General features: G+C 41.9%; 1 protein-coding gene across 1 annotated transcript in view; it reads left to right on the forward strand.

The window, feature by feature from the left end:
- The window catches only part of MMP23B (matrix metallopeptidase 23B), a 41171-nt gene extending 22100 nt beyond the window's left edge, over positions 1-19071 (forward strand). Inside the window, exons 2-8 of the mRNA XM_063437009.1 lie at positions 7562-7677; positions 13807-13946; positions 14576-14743; positions 15287-15451; positions 17071-17181; positions 17285-17411; positions 18585-19071. Coding sequence (XP_063293079.1) covers positions 7562-7677; positions 13807-13946; positions 14576-14743; positions 15287-15451; positions 17071-17181; positions 17285-17411; positions 18585-18762 — 1005 coding nt within the window. The 3' untranslated portion in view covers positions 18763-19071. The remainder of the gene's footprint in view (positions 1-7561; positions 7678-13806; positions 13947-14575; positions 14744-15286; positions 15452-17070; positions 17182-17284; positions 17412-18584) is intronic.
- Positions 19072-21727: the final 2656 nt, after the last annotated feature.

Consider the following 21727-nt stretch of genomic DNA (forward strand, 5'->3'; position numbering starts at 1 on the left):
CATGCACAGTTGGTAAGTGTACTGTTTCCATTTTCATCTGTTCGAAACAGTCATGAGGAGTTTCTGGGTCATAGTCATTTGTTATAACTAGGTCTTTAAATTCTTTTTCTAGGAAGTGGCGTGGCCATGCTTCCAGAAGGTCAGTTGTTGGGTATTTGACAATACCATTTTCCTGTAGCTGTTCTTCATCCATGGTGGCCCATAACTTTGCCATGGGCCCAAGATCATTCCATGACTTTGTCTTCAATTTGGTAACAGGAATATGTGGGATAGCAGTATCCCAATGGCGGTAAAGGTAGTTAAGTTGTTGAGGTAATTGGACCAAGACCATGCTATTGCCTTCAGAGTCACAATAGAAATCTTGAGCAGTGAGCTTAACATCAGTCCAATGGTAGAGCTCATCTTCATAGCAAGGCTCGGGAGTAATGTCTGGTTTGTACCACATGGTACAGAAGGCGTAATCTGGGCCTTCACAGAGAGGCTTTTCATCTTCATAAAATGTCAAATGTGGATGCATGACTTTCTTGATACATCCACAAAGCAGGTAAATGTAGGTTTCATCTGTGATAAATCCATAATAGATACCCCCCTCAGGGAGTGGAAGAAGAGTGGATGGGTTAAGAACTTGACATCTTTGGATGGAAATGTTGTCAGGTAGAAGAAGATGGCACTGCAGGCGTAGGTGTCTGGCTGGAGACACGTGCTTGAGCTGGACTTGGTTGATGATGGCAGAAATGTCATGAGGGGCCAAAACAACCAGGGGGTGGCCAAGGACCAGGTCTGAGGTTCTTTCTATGAGCTCTCTTGCAGCAAAAACAGCCCTGAGACAGGAAGGGGTCCCTCTGGCCACAATGTCCAGTTGACATGAGAAATATCCAATAGGCCTCTGGCGGCCTCTTAAGTCATTAGTTTGGGTGAGAACTCCTGTTGCGTGGCCTTGTCTTTCAGAGACAAATAATTTGAAAGGTTTGGAGTAATCAGGTAGGCCCAAGGCAGGAGCAGAAGCAATGGCACGCTTAAGAGATTTGAAATTGTCCAGAGCTTCGTTGGTCAGGCCGAATGGATCTGACTTGAGTGCATCGTAGAGAGGTTGCATAAGCAGAGAGGCCTCTGGGATCCATGCTCTGCAGTAGGAAATGAGGCCTAAGAAGGCATGAAGAGATTTTGAAGTCCTTGGGGGTTGAATGTCCAGAATTGTTCTGACTCGGTCCCGAGTGAGATGTCTGGTACCTTGAGATAGGCAATGTCCAAGGAAAATCACAGAAGGTTGACAGAATTGCAGCTTGAGAAGTGAAGCTTTGCATCCTTGTTCTGCCAAATAGCAAAGCAGACTGATTGAACATTTTTCAGTAGTGGGTATATCATCTCCACAGAGCAACAAATCATCCACATACTGGAGTAAAACAACTTCTGGATGCTCAGCTTGCCATGGGTCAAGAATAGTACACATGGCTTTGGCAAATTGACTTGGAGAATTTTGTGCCCCTTGGGGCATGACAGTCCATGTATATTGTTGCATTTCATGGGTGAAAGCGAACAGGTATTGACAGGATGGATCTAGTGGAACACTGAAAAAGGCATTAGCTAGATCAATGACTGTGAAGTATTTTGCAGAAGGTGGGACGCCAGAGAGCAGGGTATGGGGGTTTGGTACAAGAGGAGTGTCCAGGACAGTGGCTTCATTGACTGCACGGAGATCCTGAACCATCCTGTACTTTACTGGCTCACCTTTTAGAGTCTTTTTCTTCACAGGAAATAATGGAGTATTACATTCTGATTTACACTCCACTAAAGCACCCTTTTCCAGGAGCGCTTTGATGTGAATAGAAATGGCTGCAGCCTGTGCTGGTTTTAGAGGATATTGTGGTTTCCTTGGTAACTTAGCTCCTGGGATAAGCTTAACCACCACAGGTGGGACATTTAGATGACCTATATCCTCTGGGCCTGAGGACCATAACTTAGCAGGCACCTGAGTTTTTAACTCATCTGGGAAATTGGACCTAGGTTCTGCTGCTTGCTCATTGGATATATCTAATTGCAGCATCAAAGGTATGGAGCACAGGGCTGAAGTGTCAGAAACAGATAGAGGTGTAGACATTTCTACCTGTCCATCTGGAGTGAAGGTTATAGACGCCTGTAGGCGTGAAAGGACATCAGCGCCTAACAGGTTAATTGGGCATGTGGAGGAAACTACAAAACGAGCAAGTAAGCTTGTGCCAACCCGCAGAGGGGTTGTTAGAGGACTGTGTCTCGGTTGGCCATCCACTCCAACACAGGAGACATCAATACTTGACAAGAAAGATGGGTCTGGCAGGTCTTGTTCTCTGAGAACACTTCGGGCTGCGCCTGTGTCAATAAGAAATGTGGTAGGTTGGCCTTCAATGGGTAAAGTTACTGTGGCAAGTGGCCCCCCTCCCTTATCCCCTGTAAACACTGCCATGACAGGGGTTAATGACACAGGTTTGCCAATTTCCTAATCATCATCTGGTTCCTCAACAATTGGAACCGTTTTCATGGTCTTAGGGGCCGGGGCAGGCTTGGGAAACTTTTTGGGCTCCCCTGTAGGAAACTTTTTGGGCTCCCCCGGTTCCCTTTTGGGTTCTGGACAGTCACTTCTGTAGTGTCCCTTAGCCCCACAATTAAAACATGATACGTCCTCTAACTTGACACCCTTGGTGCCAGGGGCGATGGGGGTGGCACGGGCCACCATGAGAGGAGCTGAATTGGGTCTTCTGGGGGTTTGGGCAGATTCCAAACCTCTAGCAACTAGGAGTAACGTATCTAGGGGAACAACCTTGTATTCAGGGCGTGCAGCAATGATTCCCTTGCGTATGGAATCTTTAACACCTTGGACAAACGCACCTGATAGCATTTGTGAATGAATTTTGTCAGTGAGATCAAATCCCAAATCTGTAAACATTTGATATAGTCTTGCATGAAACCTTTCCACTGATTCTCCTTTGTCTTGCACAACATCAGTAAGGCCAGCAGCTTGATCTGCAAGTTTATCCTTAGCCCAATCTCTCAATTGATTGCAAAAGGTTACTCCGGAGGGATAATCAACATCACTTGTAAGCAGATCTGTACTGAGGTGGCGGGCCATGCTGGGCCAATATGCATCCCCTGCTTTAATAGCACAAATGCTCAGTAGGTCACGCCAGGCGGCGGAATAAGTCTTTTGTATCTGAACTATCCCTCGGTAAAAAGGCATAGGCTGTTTCTCTGGGTCAGGGAGAGATTTCATTAAAGCACTAGCTTGTGTGGGGTTAAAAGCGACATATTTAGGAGGGGCCTGTTCTCCCCGACCCTGATGGCCGAAGGGATCTTCAATAGAACGGTGGGCTCTCGCAGCCTCCATTGAAACCTGGGACAGCCTGTCATCCTCTCCCTCATCTAGCTCTATTATCTGGGACCTTCTGCGTGAGGGGATCACCTGAGGAGACAGGGCCGGGGGATAGGAGGGAGCTCCGGAGGCGGGAGTTGCCATTGGGTCATAATCTTGGGACCGGTAATCACCGGGAAGCACCGGCATCAGGGGTGCTGAATGGCTGGGGGCCGCCATATTGGAGGCGGGGAAGGAAGTTGCATTGGGGTTAAGGGAAGACGTGGCGGCCATGTTGGATGTGGGCACATCCGGGGCAGACTGAACCGGACTGGGCATGACCGGAACCTGGGGAGTGGCTTGGGGAAAGGGGTATGGCCAGTGAGGATAGGGGTATGGGAAGGGGTATGGCCAGGCCATTTGGGTGGGAGTTGGGGCGGAACCTGGAGTGGGCAGTGAGGTTGGGGAGGGATTAGCAGAGGGGGTGGGAAACTGGGCTGTGGTCGGGGCGGGCGAGGGAGAGGGTGGGGAAGAGTCAGTAAAGGTGCCTGAAGGAGGAGGAGGAGCCGGAGTGGGATCGGCAAGATTGACAGTGGCAGGAGAGGAGGGGTTAGTGAACTGGGCAGATGCAGATGGGAGGGTAGGATTATCTCCGGAGACAAAGTGTGAGGAAGGAATGGCAGATGAGATGTTAGCATTAGACACAGAAGGTGGCTTGGGGATGGATGAGGATGATGGGAATGTTAGGGAAGGAGAAGGGGAAAAGTAGGATCCATCAGAATTTAGGACCGGGCAAACGGGAGAGGTGACGGGATGGGGATTGGGAGGATTGGGAGTGGGATACATAGTCAGCTGGCAATCTCCCATTGCTGACTGGACCTTTGGGATAGACATCCCCCGGGCGCCATTTTGGGGCGCTGGCTGAGGAAGAGCCCCAGCAACACAATTATTATGGTACACAAACAATTTCACACCCTTGTGAATTATTTCTTCCTCAACCCAACCTTCTTGCTGAATAGCCTTTGCTACTCTGTACCATGCTTCAGCTGTTTTTAATAAATTATAATTTGCAAGCTTGCCTTTCTTTTCCATCAACAATCTACGCCAACTTTCTGGTTGTAATCTACCACATGTCGGCACAGCAATTTTACAAACTTTTGCAATCTTTTCAACACCTTTAACCATCTCCTCACCCTCTCTGTCATCAACTAAATCACATGCTAACCAGCCCTTACTGGGCTTACCTAAATCCTGCCCCATGATCCCTTTTCCCCTACACCAGCGTCCCAGATATAGGGAAAGATAAGGAAAATTGAACCAGAACGTCTACAATGCTCGACTGCCACCTGAGAACCGTGGGTCTTTCTCAAGTGCGTCTTCCCAAAACGTAGACTAGTCACTGAATCCGCCTACCCGGGGTGGTAGACACGGATTGGAGCGAGGTGAGAAGTGTGTGACCAATCACTTCTCTATTAAGAGGAATGGGAGTGGATAGTACAATAGTACAGGAAGTGTAGAAAAGGTAAAGAGTAAGGGAAGGAAAATCCTTAGAGACAGATACAGGAGTTTAAATGACTCCACATTAAACAAACAAGACAACAATACAATTGAAATACAGTGCATGCATCACAGTTCAAATGAAATCAACAGTAATCCCTTTCCTTCTACATGTGCTTACTCCAAAGTCACCTTTCTCAACCTCGTAGTGTCCCCGCTCGGAGAATGACTTCCTCAAGTCTCACTACCAGCGGCCAAGGATAACAGCTAACACCGGTCCGAAATCCTTTCTAGCCTCCCTCGTTACAGCAGTCCACTTAAAGTGGCCACGCCACCCTCACTCCCGTAGTGCCCTTATAAAACCCACTCTATAAGTCTCACTACCACGTGATGCGGAAAACAAGCAATGCCTGCCTGAATCCCCCCAGGAAACTGAGTCCCCTGCCACAAGGCTAAGTCTCCTATCACAGTTAAAATAATCAGTGGACCTTTCAACTCAACTAGAGCCGAAGGGTCCGGGTCAGGACGTCCCCAACTCAACTAGAGCTGGATGGTCCGGGTCAGGACGTCCCCAACTCAACTAGAGCTGGATGGTCCGAAAGCGCACAGTGAAGCTAGCTAGGCTATCAAAGTGACACAAAATTGGATCACAGGAAACTATGATTCTACACAGATCCCACAATTCCACAAACTCCTTTTTCCTTACAGCCACAGCCACGAGGCTCCTAAAAGAAGTAAACAGGCAAAGAAGACCCCCAGGAACACATCCACAGGTCAACCCCCCTTTTTCCCTACAGCCACAAACACGTGGCTCCTAAAAGGAGTAAAACAGGCAACAGGACTTCAGGCAAATCCCTCGGGTCCACCCCCTCCTTTATCCCAAAAAGGGGAAAACAGACAAACACAGGACCCTCAAGCAAACTACCACTGGTCCACCACCCCCCCTTTATCCCAAAGAGGGGAAACAAATAAACATTCAGCCCGGGCAACCAAACTAGACACACCCAGGCAACAGATAGACTAAATGCAGGTAACAAATGGGTAATAAGACTCCGGGCAAGATATTACCTGTCTTTGATGTCCTCCCGGGAAGCAGTCACAGACACGTGGACGGGTCAATCAAAGGGGCCGGAACGTACCGGTGGCTCTGCAGAAGTCTCTACCGTGTAACTGGAGGTGATCAGTCTCCCTTTCCTTCCCCCTGGATTCCTCCGTCCACCCTTGTCTTCCTTAGGACGGCTCACCGGCCAGACATAGCCCGGAGTCCCTGTTCGGGCGCCAAAGTTGTTATGGTACTTTTTCAGTAAACCAAAATGTTTAAGTGTCTATCTGTTCCTGTCCGAATTAAAGAGAATTGAATTGCGTATATACGCTGAAGTAATTCAGTCTGACACACGGAGTTCAGGTTAAAATAACTTCGAGGAAATTTATTGGCAAGTCCAGAATCAGCGGGCGCGCAGGCCCTTTTAAGAGACATTTTCGTCATCATTGATTATCAAGATATCAGTGAATAAACATCATTAATTGGATTAATTGTTAAGTGTCTGGGTTAGTGTCCACCTATCAATATAATTAATTGGATCAAAAGCTAAGTGGTTAGTTCCGTGTCCACCCACCAAGAGGTGGTACTTTTCCGGACACGGGTGGGGGACAAGGGGTCTTGAGCGTCATTTTACTCGGTCGGTGATGTCAAATCTCGTGGTTAGGTGCAAGGTCTCTTATGAATAGAACATTTCATTACTACTGTGTTCTCATGGCCTTTAAATTATATTATGTTGCGAGTTAGGGGAAATTCAACAGTTCCTGGGTTAGTCATATCCTTATGGAGAATACTGTCCTTGTCTATTGTATTAAATGTGCTGAGAAATACTGTCATGTAATGTAGTTTTCATATGAAGAAGTCAGGTTATGAGGACAAAATGGAGGATTTGTCACAGTATCAGGTTAATACAGAGTTAGAGCAGCAATTCAATATAAATACAATAAGATTTTTAATAATTCTACATCAATAGTCATAAGATTTTGTCATTATGGTTTCCCCAGAAATGCACAGTAACAATTTTTAAATTTTTTGTTTCATAACGCACTACCGGTCTTTCTTCTGAAATGTTAACTATTAATACACAAAGGATAAGTGTCACTTCCAATATTTAGCAGGATCTCCCCAAACATTGGAGGGGAATGTATGGGTCCAAGTAAGATATTTACTCCGCAGCCCCATCAATTTGTATTTGTCTTGCTGCCACGGTACAGGACATTGTGCTTTACAAGTGGGTTATTGAAGCAGATCTAATACATCTACTGTGTTTCAAAACAAAGTACAGAATTTTAATGCACCTCTAATGCTGTCTAATAGCAGTGCTCACAAGCTGGCTATGTCAGAGTTAATCAACATACAGTTCACTAACCTCGTGCTCTACAGAAATTTCAGGTCTTACAGTTATGCTGAATCACGCAAAGTCCTCAGAGAAATATGGGCTTCTAAATCGAAGTTCTCTGGAAAATTAAGATAAGAGCCAAAGTTTGAATAGAAATTGCTGAGCAGAGGGGCTTGTTTGGCAGATCAACAACCAAAACAACACCATCATAACAGTTACAGTGCACTATAGTAGTGATGGTGGTTGGAATGTTTGTTTAAACGGACTTGAATTCTATAACTTATAGCAACTCATCCACTGATTGTCATCTTTCCTAATGATTGCTACTCTTGCAGCTCTTATAATCTCTTTACTTCTTTCTAAGGTAGAGTCTACGGTGGCTTCAATATCTGCTCTTAAACTGCCCCACCACCTGAGGTCGAAGCGTTACACGTTGACTCCGGGTCTGCTAAAGTGGGACCACTTCAACCTAACCTACAGGTACATCCATCTAGTTATTACCAAAGGTACATTAATAGGTGATTTAATATGGTGGATCCAGCTATCATTATCTTCTAAAGGGTCTCCATAAAATATTGATAATATTATTTAGAGAGACCCGAATATAGTTTTATTGCATGCAATCACAGTTTATTATTACCGTTTTAAAACCAATATACGTGTCACATTTTATTAAACTGTAAGCTCTCTAATGTTTTCGGTATAAATCGCTTAGAGTTCATTATGTCTCTCACTATACTAAGACAACTACTGAAACATTACGACTGGGTTGCTACAAACAGAGCAGAAAGTCTTTGATGTTGCACTGCACTTCGCAATATAAAATATACATCAAAGCCAAAACAAAATGAAATCAATCTGCAGTTTGTTTGTTTTTTGAGAGAGAGGGCAAGTAGATAACTAGTTAATTGGCAAACTGTATGCAACATTACAGTAAATGACATTTTAAATGTGCCAATATAACCATTTAAGTGTGTGTGTGTGTGTGTGTGTGTATATAAAGGTGTGTCTGTATGTATTGTGATTTGATTTATATTGTGTTTAGTTATCTGAGGATTTGTATAATGTATGAAAACCTGTACAGTAAATGACGCAGGCTCCATGAGAAAAGGGCTTCACTTTCAATCAGATGTTCTAGCACAGTGTGTTTACTTTAGAAATGATCTCCTGCTCTTTTAATTGAACTTAACAGGAGGCTGTTGCAGGCTCTAGCAGGCAATTAACAGAGCAGGAGCAGGGCTCGAGTCCTGCAGGAACGCATGGGAACGGCGTTCCTGCACTTTTTCCAAAGCAGGAACGCCGTTCCCGTTCCCAGTCATGCAGGACCTGCCCTGCTACCTGCACACAGGGCCCATCACACGCTGTGTTCCCTCTCCAGCTCTAACTCTCGCGAGACCCGCGGCTGTGAGAGCGTTGCCACGGGTTACCATGGCAACGCTCCGCACAGGCGAGTCTCGCGAGAGTTAGAGCTGGAGAGGGAACACAGCGTGTGATGGGCCCTGTGTGCAGCGGCTGGCTCCCCCACCGGACCACCAGGCGATCTCCCCCCTCCCTGACAAGGTAAGAAGCAGGGAGGGGGGAATAAACTAAAAAAATACACACATAAAGTTTTAAAACAAAAAATGCTCCCCCCTATCATCCAGCACACACATACACACACACACACATCATCCAGCACACACACACACACACATCATCCAGCACACACATACACGCACACACACACATCATCCAGCACACACGCGCACACACACACATCATCCAGCACACACACACACACACACATCATCCAGCACACACACACACACACACACACATCATCCAGCACACACATACACACACACACATCATCCAGCACACACATACACACACACACACATCATCCAGCACACACACACACACACACACATCATCCAGCACACACACACACACATCATCCAGCACACACACACACACATCATCCAGCACACACACACATCATCTGACACACACACACACACATCATTCAGCACACACACACACACATCATCCAGCACACACACACACACACACACATCATCCAGCACACACACACACACATCATCCAGCACACACACACACACACATCATCCAGCACACACACACACACATCATCCAGCACACACATACACACACACACATCATCCAGCACACACATACACACACACACATCATCCAGCACACACACACACACACACACATCATCCAGCACACACACACACACATCATCCAACATACACACACACCATCCAGCATACACACACACCATCCAGCGCACACACACCATCCAGCACACGCACACACACATCATCCAGCACACACACTTCATCCAGCACACACACACTGCGTTCATTATACACAATCTGCACTAATTACAAACTCATTACAAACACACTACATTCACTATACACACTCTGCATTCCTTATACACACTCTGCACTCACTACAAACACACTACATTCATTATACACACTCTGCACTCACTACAAACACACTACATTCACTATACACACTGCACTCACTACACACACTGAATTCACTATACACACTCTGCACTCACTACAAACACACTACATTAATTATACACACTCTGCACTCACTACAAACACACTGCATTCATTATACACACTCTGACCTCACTACAAACACACTGCATTCATTATACACACTCTGCACTCACTACAAACACACTACATTCATTATACACACTCTGCACTTACTACAAACACACTACATTCACTATACACACTTTGCACTCACTGCAAACACACTACATTCATTATACACACTGCACTTACTACACACACTACATTCATTATACACATTCTGCAATCACTACAAACACACTGCACTCACTACAAATACACTACATTCAATATACACACTGCACTCACTACAAACACACTACATTTATTATACACAATCTGCACGCACTACAAACACACTGCATCCATTATACACAATCTGCACTCACTACAAACACACTGCATTCATTATATACACTGCACTCACTACAAACACACTGCATTCATTATACACACACTGCACTCACAACAAACACACTACATTCATTATACACACTCTGCACTCACTACAAACACACTACGTTAATTATACACACTCTGCACTCACTACAAACACACTACATTAATTATACACACTCTGCACTCACTACAAACACACTGCATTCATTATACACACTCTGACCTCACTACAAACACACTACATTCATTATACACACTTTGCACTCACTACATTCACTATACACACTGCACTCACTACACACACTGAATTCACTATACACACTCTGCATTCATTATACACACTCTGCACTCACTACAAATACACTGCATTCATTATACACACTCTGCACTCACTACATTAATTATACACACCGCACTCACTTCACACACTGAATTCACTATACACACTCTGCACTCACTACAAACACACTGCATTCATTATACACACTCTGACCTCACTACAAACACACTACATTCATTATACACACTTTGCACTCACTGCAAACACACTACATTCATTATACACACTGCACTTACTACACACACTACATTCATTATACACATTCTGCAATCACTACAAACACACTGCACTCACTACAAATACACTACATTCAATATACACACTGCACTCACTACAAACACACTACATTTATTATACACAATCTGCACGCACTACAAACACACTGCATCCATTATACACAATCTGCACTCACTACAAACACACTGCATTCATTATACACACTGCACTCACTACAAACACACTGCATTCATTATACACACTGCACTCACTACAAACACACTGCATTCATTATACACACACTGCACTCACAACAAACACACTACATTCATTATACACACTCTGCACTCACTACAAACACACTACGTTAATTATACACACTCTGCACTCACTACAAACACACTACATTAATTATACACACTCTGCACTCACTACAAACACACTGCATTCATTATACACACTCTGACCTCACTACAAACACACTACATTCATTATACACACTTTGCACTCACTGCAAACACACTACATTCATTATACACACTGCACTTACTACACACACTACATTCATTATACACATTCTGCAATCACTACAAACACACTGCACTCACTACAAATACACTACATTCATTATACACACTCTGCACTCACTACAAACACACTGCATCTATTATACACAATCTGCACTCACTACAAACACACTGCATTCATTATACACACTGCACTCACTACAAACACACTGCATTCATTATACCCACTGCACTCACAACAAACACACTGCATTCATTATACACACTCTGCACTCACTACAAACACACTACATTCATTATACACACTCTGCACTCACTGCAAACACACTACATTCACTATACACACTGCACTCACTACACACACTGAATTCACTATACACACTCTGCATTCATTATACACACGCTGCACTCACTACAAATACACTGCATTCATTATACACACTCTGCACTCACTACAAACACACTGCATTCATTATACACACTCTGACCTCACTACAAACACACTACATTCATTATACACACTCTGCACTCACTACAAACACACTACATTCATTATACACACTCTGCACTTACTACAAACACACTACATTCACTATACACACTTTGCACTCACTGCAAACGCACTACATTCATTATACACACTGCACTTACTACACACACTACATTCATTATACACATTCTGCAATCACTACAAACACACTGCACTCACTACAAATACACTACATTCATTATACACACTCTGCACTCACTACAAACACACTACATTTATTATACACAATCTGCACGCACTACAAACACACTGCATTCATTATACACAATCTGCACTCACTAAAAACACACTGCATTCATTATACACACTGCACTCACTACAAACACACTGCACTCACAACAAACACACTACCTTCATTATACACACTCTGCACTCACTACAAACACACTACATTTATTATTCATACTCTGCATTCACTACAAACACTACATTCATTATACACACCCTGCACTGCACTATATGCATAGGAGTGTAAAAAAAAAATTTTTTTAAGGGGGAGGGGCGGGAATCTTGGGTGAGTTCCCACACTTTTTTCCCCAGGACTTGACCCCTGAGCAGGAGGAATTCTAAATTAAGTGCATTGTGCATACAGGAAAGATAAAATAAAATAGATTCTCTATCAGAAAGTGTATAGGGAGGCTGTGTGAGTTGCCGCTTGGCGAAGCAGAAAAGGTATGAACGAAGTGATTTAACTTCTAAAAGGCAGAGAATTTAGCAGTGAGACTGCAGAGACATGAAGTATGCTCCAAAACCAGTACGTGAAGCTGAAGTTGTTTTAGTGCTTAGTGGTCCCTTTAATGCTGGATTTAGTAAGTAAAAATGTAAGAATTTTGTTTTTGGTGGGGAGGGGAGTATACTTACAGCTGTTCCAAAATGGCAACTACCATAATACTTAGCCAGCAGGACTAAGCAATACATCCCTACAGAAATAGACATCTATAAATTATGTAAGGCTTATTCCCAATTTAAATAACATTTGTCCAGTAGTAGTAGTATCTGTATCTGATGTATCACACAAAATAAATCAGCTTGGAACATGTGGGAAGAATGCACTGAGCTCACTGGATAAGGCAGCATGCCCACATCTGAACAAAGCGAATATTACGCACTACTTGCAATAGCTTAGTCTGGGTTTTACGGTTATCATCTGAGTATCAAGATAAAAGAGAATATATGACATGGGGCGTTACACGTGTTAAGATACACTGAAACAAGCACAGCTTGAAAACTAAATAGAGCCACGTAGAATGTAGATTTTCAATGAACTGCCTTTCCTCAGAAGGGACGCATCCAGTAATTCTTGTTTTTAATCTTCACCTCTTATCTTTCTGTTACTATAATAATCAGTATTTTTCATCCCCAGTAAAGAAATCGCCGTAGAAACAAGGTGTCTATAGGGGATCTATCCTTTGAGCGCATTCCTTAAATATGGGACAGAGCAAGGAACACATGTAACACAATAGCCAAGATGTACAGTGTTGCCACCTTTTGTATATTCTAATCCCACATCACATTCTACTTATACCATAGCCATTAGGTTTTTTTGTATGTGTGCTCCAAAGATTATTCAGCAGACTTTTCCAGTTGCTATCTTATATAGCTGTCCGCTGACAATGTACCAGGATTGGCTATACGGAGTGCCCTTGTATCAGCAAGGGGATTTCAAAGGTCAAACGGCCTCCAGCCAATCAACAGGAAGCATTCGTAAATCCAATACGATTTAACCACTCAAAAGTTACAAACAAGGCAGATCCAACACCATCATAAACCCAAGTTTGTCGTTTTTAAACTTTTTGGTAGTTTCTGTATTTTTTTAATTCTTTAGTACAGCCTGCCCCCCCCCTGCAAAACCATGACTGAGGGAACAGTTGTCAACATAGAGAGATCGTTTTCTGATCATCAAGGAGATCGTTCTTGAATAAACATTCTACAGTCACTTAAAATAAAATTATATATATATATTTTTTTTTTCAGAATTGTGTCATTCCCAAGGAATTTGATCAATGAAAGTGACACCAAAAAGGGCATAGCTGCAGCGTTCCGCATGTGGAGCGAAGTGTCAGCATTTCATTTCAAGGAAGTTCCTGCAGACGAAGAAAGTGATCTGAAGATTGGTGGGTGTCTGCTCCGGAATGTGAGCAGATTATATAAATTAAAACATAACTTTTGTTTACAGTAATTCAAATACAGATAACTATACTGTACTAGACTGATGTCATGAGATATATTGGTATCAAACAGAAAATTAGTTGGTAAAAACATTATTGTTTTTATCGAATTATTGTTTGCACAGTTGGCATATTATGATGGTGATATTAAAGGGACACTATAGTCACCAGAACAACTATAGCTTAATGTAGTTGTTCTGGTGTCTATAGCATGTCCCAGTAGGCTTTTTAATGTAAACTATACCTTTTCAAAGATAAGACAGTTACATTGCTGCCTAGGAACACCTCCAGTGGCCACACCTCAGATGGCCACTAGAGGTGCTTCCTGGGTCAGTGTCAATCATGTTAAACCTATTTGTGTTGTATTTTCCTTTTGGCTGCTAATGTTTTAGAGAAGAGATGAACAGTTCATGTACTACTGTATCTAGATTCCACCAAAGTTTCTTACTGTGCCACGGGCAAAGTTAGTCCACAAATTGAAATGATTCGAACAGATTTGAGTCATTGCTATAAATGTCAATCAAATTCTGATATGTATAGAAAGATTCTATGTTCTGATTTTATTCTGTTTCCAGGATTCTATGGCATTAATCATACAGATTGCTTGGAATCGCGGATCCATCACTGTTTCGATGGAACCACAGGAGAACTTGCACATGCTTATTTCCCCCAAACAGGAGAAATTCACTTTGATGACAGTGAATACTGGATTTTGGGAAATACTAGATTTAGCTGGAAGAAAGGTAAATTAATAATATGTTACCTGCATCTGGTCTTTATGTATCTAGACCAGTAGTCCCCAAACCAGTCTTCAACGTACACTAACCAAGTATTTCCATAGTTGTTTCAATAGGGAAACTGACAAAATCTGGACTGATGGTGTAGGCCACCGTTGGAACTCCAGATGTTTTGGACTACATCTCCCTTGATGCTTTGCCAGCATTATGACTGTAAAAGCATTATGGAAGATGTAGTTCAAAACATCTGGGGTGCCGAAGGTTTACTACCCCTGATCTACACAATACACTATAACAATTAATGGTAGTCTTTGTATTCTAGAGATACTGCTTCTTGATACATACTAAAACAGTGAGTGTTATTACAATATGGGTAACCATGAACATCAGCATCCAAAAAACAAACACTCCAAAATCAGAGTGTATGTTACAGGGAATTACTTTGTGTCTTTACACCTGATTGGGCCAGTATGGTCACAGTAGTTTGACTTATTGCTAGTTTTCCTTTGTGAAAATAAAGCGTTTATATAAAGTGACTCTGCTTTGTAGTTGTGTGGCTGACTGATCTGGTCCATGTGGCAGCCCATGAGATCGGACATTCCCTGGGGCTCATGCACTCTCTCAATAAGAACGCCCTGATGCACATCAATGCTACACTAACTGGAAAAAAAGTCATCTATCAGGACGACGTATGGGGAATCTACAGTTTGTACGGTAAGTACAGAGTACATGTAATCTGAATGAGGAATTCGTTGTTTTACCTACTGTGTTCGGGGTGGCTGGAAACATGTGTTTGTATCCTAGATTTCCTTTCTACTGTCTTTGAAATCTCACAGAGAATATCCACCTATGATAATTACTAAACATTTTACTAAAGCCATTCAGTGCTGTGTCCTCTATGAATTCAGTAATGATCGATATATTGTCTCTGGACACAGAACACATTACATGCTAGTTAAATTTACTGCAGTGATAAACCTGCATACACACCCAGACCGACACACAAGCACAGACCAACCCATACACACAGACTATCCCACACAAACAGATCCCAAACACACACACTGACTATCCCATACAAACACATGCTGCCCCATACAGACAGACACATACTAACCTATACACACACACACACTGACCTCTTAACACAAACACTGACCCGTCCATAATCACACAGACTGACAGTGTGCACAATGGGCTGGTGCTGCTCTGCCTACTTTTTCCTTAGCATTTCTGCAGGACTCGAGGCCTGGTCTTTAAGTATCAACTACATGTCAGGATGGTCACATCAGAACAAGGAATTTATATAATACATGTTCTATGGCGGTTACTAGATGTTCTATATCGATTTGGTGGAGGATTGAGTATTAGTTACTGGCAATGCGTTCATGAACACTCTAAGCACCATAACCACTACAGCTCAATGTATTGGTCATGGTGTAAATAGACTGTCCCTCTACTATCAGCCAAGCAAATGCTACTTTTTCTGAGAAATGGCAGTGCTTGCTTTGCCTTCTAATGCCTCCTCCACTTCATTCGGAGAGCCACTAGGGAGGCTTTCTGGGTTAGATACTGCAGTGTTTGTAGGACTGATGTTTGTATCTCAGAATGGAGATACTAAAGGCTTCCAATAGAGATGCATTGAGTCAATTTATCTCTATTATTATTATTACTGGTATTTATATAGCGTCAGCATATTCCGTAGCTCTATGAGAAGATGCTGATTGCCACACATGCCTATTAGCCCACTCTTAGCACTTCCCAATGAAGAAGGATATGGTTGTCTGAGATCATATGTAATGATTATTTTGCCAGCCAATAACTGCTACATTATGGCTCTAATAAACATGGCACAATGGATCTTCATAAGTACTTTTATTTGTATTGTTTATTTTTCTTCACTTCCAATGTCTGGTTAAAGTGTTAGTCTAATCTTCCTTCACTTCTCTCAGCCAATCTGCAATGTCAAGGTTCGATGAAATTAATATTGGTAATGTTTAAGTATACATTCCACATTCTCCTTAAAACTGGAAAGTGGGCAGTCTCAGTTTGCCAAAAAGATCCCTGTTTTGTTTTGTTTCCTGAAGAACTTGACTAAAACATGGGATGATGTCCAATTTACACCATAACCACTACATTAAGCTGTAGTGGTTATGGTTCTCACCCTGACAGAGTTTGATCAAATTCACACAGCAGAAGCTATTTTAGAGTGTAAAGATGTATGATGCCAAATAAATATTAGTGACAAATATACACTGGGATTTAGTAAAAAAAAATGTGCATGTGCCCATTCAGGATGAAGTTGTGCTTCTGAATTTGCATTTCTCTTTCAGGCTGCAGAGACAGGTACTTAGTATGTGCTTCGTGGGCTTTGAAAGGCTACTGTGAATCCAGGAGGCGTCCTATGAAAAAATATTGCCCTTATAGCTGTGATTTCTGTTATGGTAAGGTTTTATTACCTGCACTCTATCAAACCTTGATGGCTATTAAATTCTACTGAATATAGAAAATGAGGATTTTACCGTTTGTGTCTTTTCTTTTCTGCAGATTTTCCATTTCCAACCAAAATGCCCACACCTGCTCCACCCCGAACGAAAGTACGAATGGTTCCCGAAGGTCGAAATGTTACCTTTAGATGTGGGAAAAAAATTATACATAAAAAAGGCAAAGTTTAGTAAGTACAGTCCTTATCATTCTGCTGCCAATCACTGCCCACTGCTTTAAATCAGCCCACAACCCCTGTATGCTAATGGCCATATTGGCTATTGCACCCCTTGTCAGCCCTTCCATGCTGTATTACTAAGTAATATTTATCGTTTTAAAGACACTTAAGAAATTGTGGGGTGAGAATACAATCAAAGGGAGGATCAGGACTGCCTGACAGATTGGAGTGATTTTCTACTACTCATAGACATTCCACCTAAACAGCTGCTTGTGGGGATTTGCTGCAAACATATTCAGCAAGTTCAAGTGCTTAATGTAGAGTGTCCGTTTAAATGTCACATACTAATCAGGCTTCATCAGGGCACTACTTAAATATACAAGAACAAAAAAAACAGGGAAAAAGTCAGAATCATAGTTGTCCTATAAAAGCTTATAGAGGCTAATAATTTTCTGATGGGTTATTATCTAGAGAAAACTATTTATGTCATACTTTTTTTTTTTTTTTTTTAATTAAGAGTATTCGTTTTACACTCAAAATATTACATTAGCTTGACTAGATTTCAGTCAGGAATTGATACAGTGACGAAGCACATTCATTGAAAGGAAAATCAACTGCCCAGTCTGTAATCCGCTAAGAATTTGAGTGTAAAAGTATTCTTCATAAAACAACTTATGTTGAAAAAAAAGTTGTTTTCTTGAGATACCACTTTGTTTTCTCAACATAAGTCAGAAATTTAAAAAAAAATACAAATACAAATACATGGCCTCTCTGGTCTTCCATACGTCTTATTGATTTTGAGCAAAATAAGCTATTTCCCTATTGAATGAATATTTGGCAAAACAAACCATGTCAGACTCACTAAAATTTTTTCATGCCAAAATATCCATACAACGTCTCAGTAATAGGTCTGAATAGGTTATATTAGTCTACAATGTGTTACATCAGGGGTTCTCAACCCAGTCCTCAAGGACCCCCTACCAGTCCAGGATTTAGGGATTACGTGGGTGTTTTAAAAAAAAAAAAAAATAGAAAAAGAAAAAGAAAAAAAAACACCTTGGACACACCCAGGTAATCCCGAAATCCTGGACTGGTAGGGGGTCCTTGAGGACTGGGTTGAGAACCCCTGTGTTACATGATTCTAGCCAGGTTTGCAATGGTTTAATTTGCCCTCTCAACCCACAGCTGGTACAAAGACAAAGAGCTCCTCGAGTACTCCTATCCTGGATATCTCTCTCTCAATGATGACCACATGAGTATAATCGCCAATGCCATTAATGAGGGTCTCTACACCTGCATTGTGAAGAAACGGGATCGAGTACTCACAACTTATTCCTGGAGCATACGAGTGCAGGAAACGTAGGATTGTGTTCTCCATGCTCACAGCCTGCCCAATTAAATGTCAACTGGTTGGTAGGATGCTGACAACATACATCAGATACGTCCAGATGTGCATGGACAGGAGAGTTCCTTAATGAAACTGGTCATGTACAGCAGCTGCTCAAAGCCTAAAGAATCAACTCTTTCCAAGTATCAAGTCTGCACTTGATACATCTCCAAGCCCGTCCTTGATACATTTTAGTCATTAATTAGCAGCACTCTTGGTTCTGATGGCATTCTTTAATTAAACAAAACAGAAAAAATAAATAAAAATAAAGCTTTTGCACATTAATCCCTCACAAAATGTAATTTGCTAGGGAGGTACAACACCCTTCACCAGGGTAGCATTTTAGATAATTATTGTTTTGTATTCCGGTCTAGAAGTAGATGATATTAGATAGATCCAATATCTCCAAGCAAATCAGTGAATAATATAAACTTGAAGACATCTTGTGTTTCAGTAAACGTGCATTTTGTGCCCCATTCCAGATAATAGCATTTTATTTTACTTTTTTTTATTTTTTTTTATTATACTACCTGTTATTTAGAATCATTGCTTTATGGACAAATATTTGTCAGAAACTGGTGCTCCTTTGGGTTAAAGTTTTAATTGTGAGACACATTAAATGTGTTTCTAGATTCATTGCACTTTATGTAGCACTTTGTCCACAAATAATACGCTTTTTAAGCCTTGATATGTCTCTCCACGTGCCATAGTAGATGTTATTTTTTGTCGTCACACAACAACATTAGAAAAAGCCTTACCTGATAAAGATACTCTGTATTACACTACTGGCATGGCTTAACATGTATGGTGCTATACAGGTATGTTACATACATGTGACTAAGCTTTCTTTAAACCTACTAGAACCAACCCGTTCCATGTAGATGATTGTTCTTAGTCTCATTATGACTATTTCTAAGTGATGAAGAAAACAAAGGTCAAAACAATGGGATTTATTCACAATACAAAGAATTGTGGAGAACTATCATAGGTATTGCAAAATTATAGCCAAAATGACCAAGATCTAAATAAAATAGTTAAATTGGTAGGTTTCCCTCCCTCCCTCCCTCCCCCCCACCCTTAAAGTCCTAGATTAGTGATTAGATTGCATGTTCGTTTGGGCCTCTGTTTAATAGTGCTAGAAGTATTAATTGTGACTGTGTGTACATCACTGTGGGTTTAATGTAATTTACTCTGTGCTGTGCAATAGGGGCGTAACTAGGAACTGCTAGGCCCCAGTTCAAGAATTAGAGAAGGGCCTCATTGTCACTCCTCCTTAAGCAATACACCTGAGTGCAATACTTGTGGAAGCTGTGTGTGATTGTGCGGTGGTTGGCGGAGTATAATATCTATGTATGAATTTGGAGGAGTGTGATTGTTTAAGAGAGAGAAGGAACACCATAGAGAGCTGAAGAAGGAGTCTGAGGTAGGGAGGGAGGAGGGAGGTGAAAGCCGGAGAGGCAGGGAGGAATGGAGACAAACCAAAGAAAGAGAGACAAAGGGACAGAGAACTAGACAAGTACAGTGATACAGATACAGAGAAGGAGGAAGCACGATAGACACACAAAGAGGATAGCCAGATAACTAGAGAGTTGAAGAGATAGACAGAGAGAAGTAGAGCCAGCCTTATATGTGTGCAAGAAGAGGTCAGGCACAGTATGAGCTTGAACCTTCTGCTGGGCTTCCCCTCTGCTGTCTGAAGGCTGTGGGCAGCTTGGGGACAGAGAGGGGCGCTTTCAGCAGATTAGGAGGCAGCTCAGCCAGAATTCATGGTCTCCACGCAAAAAGATGGAAAGAGAAGTGTGAGGCAATGAGTTCCGCATTATCGCTCAATTGGCCTCCGTTGGACACAAACAAATGAAGAGGACGGCAGGATCATCCCCCACCTGAAGTCAGTTGCTGTGTAATTGGTTATTTAGTATAGTGACGATCAGGCAATATACTATATAACATTTTTGCAAGGGGGAGCCCTTGACAGACGGGACTCGAGGGCCAAGTCGCAATAGCCCCTGGAAGTTCCGCCATTGCTGTGCAAAACTTGTTACATGCAGTGCATGGAACCCACGGTAGGCAAAAAATACTCACTCAACTGTAGCTCATTTGTTAGCTCCTTAGTTGACCTTGAGGAATTCAGTGCTGTCTGTCCTAGTACTATCAAGAAACGAAAGAGAAGACTAATGTTTACAACATCATGACCACAACTTTAAATGATAGTCAAACAACATTTTATTGCAGAAATGCCATTCTGCCTCCCACATGTTAGATGCAATATGTAGGTCAGATTACATTCAACAACGTATAATATTTAGGCTTACACAAATGTTTTCTCAGAAGTTCACCCTCCCAATCTGTAGCGTTTCCTCTTTTGCACCAAAATATACTGCAGGAAGTTGTAATTCTTGCTTTTTTTTCTATTTGTAATGTAAAGCTGCCATTTCCCAGCTGTGCTGGGATTTATAGCATCTGGTGTGTGAGCCACATAGTGCTTCATTATTGGCGGTGTAACTTGCTGGTCAGGCAGAGCTCAGCGCAGTAGCTGAAAAGCCTGTGGAATTACAGCAAATGAAGGAACATTTCATTATTTTCAGTTATTGGTTGTTATATAGATCTTGATAAATCGATTTAAAAAAAATAAATAAAAAAATGGATGTTTAAATGTTATTTACGTTTTGGTCTTTTACCCCAGCTACGGACAAATTAACAATGTTGTGTTTGGATCACGATGTAGGGATTAAAAAAAATATATAATGCCGATTTGTAAAAATTTTCTGTAGTGTTTAACAATATTAGAGAGATAGGATGTTCTGAGACTATATGGTATCCCTTAACAATATTCCAGGTTGGAAATTCAATTGACATATAATTATAAAATAACATGATTTACTTACAGTAAATGTGGCAAATAAATAAAAATGGACAATTACCACGATTAGAAGTATTGTAA

The sequence above is a fragment of the Pelobates fuscus genome, chromosome 11, assembly GCF_036172605.1.
Source record: "Pelobates fuscus isolate aPelFus1 chromosome 11, aPelFus1.pri, whole genome shotgun sequence".
NCBI lineage: Eukaryota > Metazoa > Chordata > Amphibia > Anura > Pelobatidae > Pelobates > Pelobates fuscus.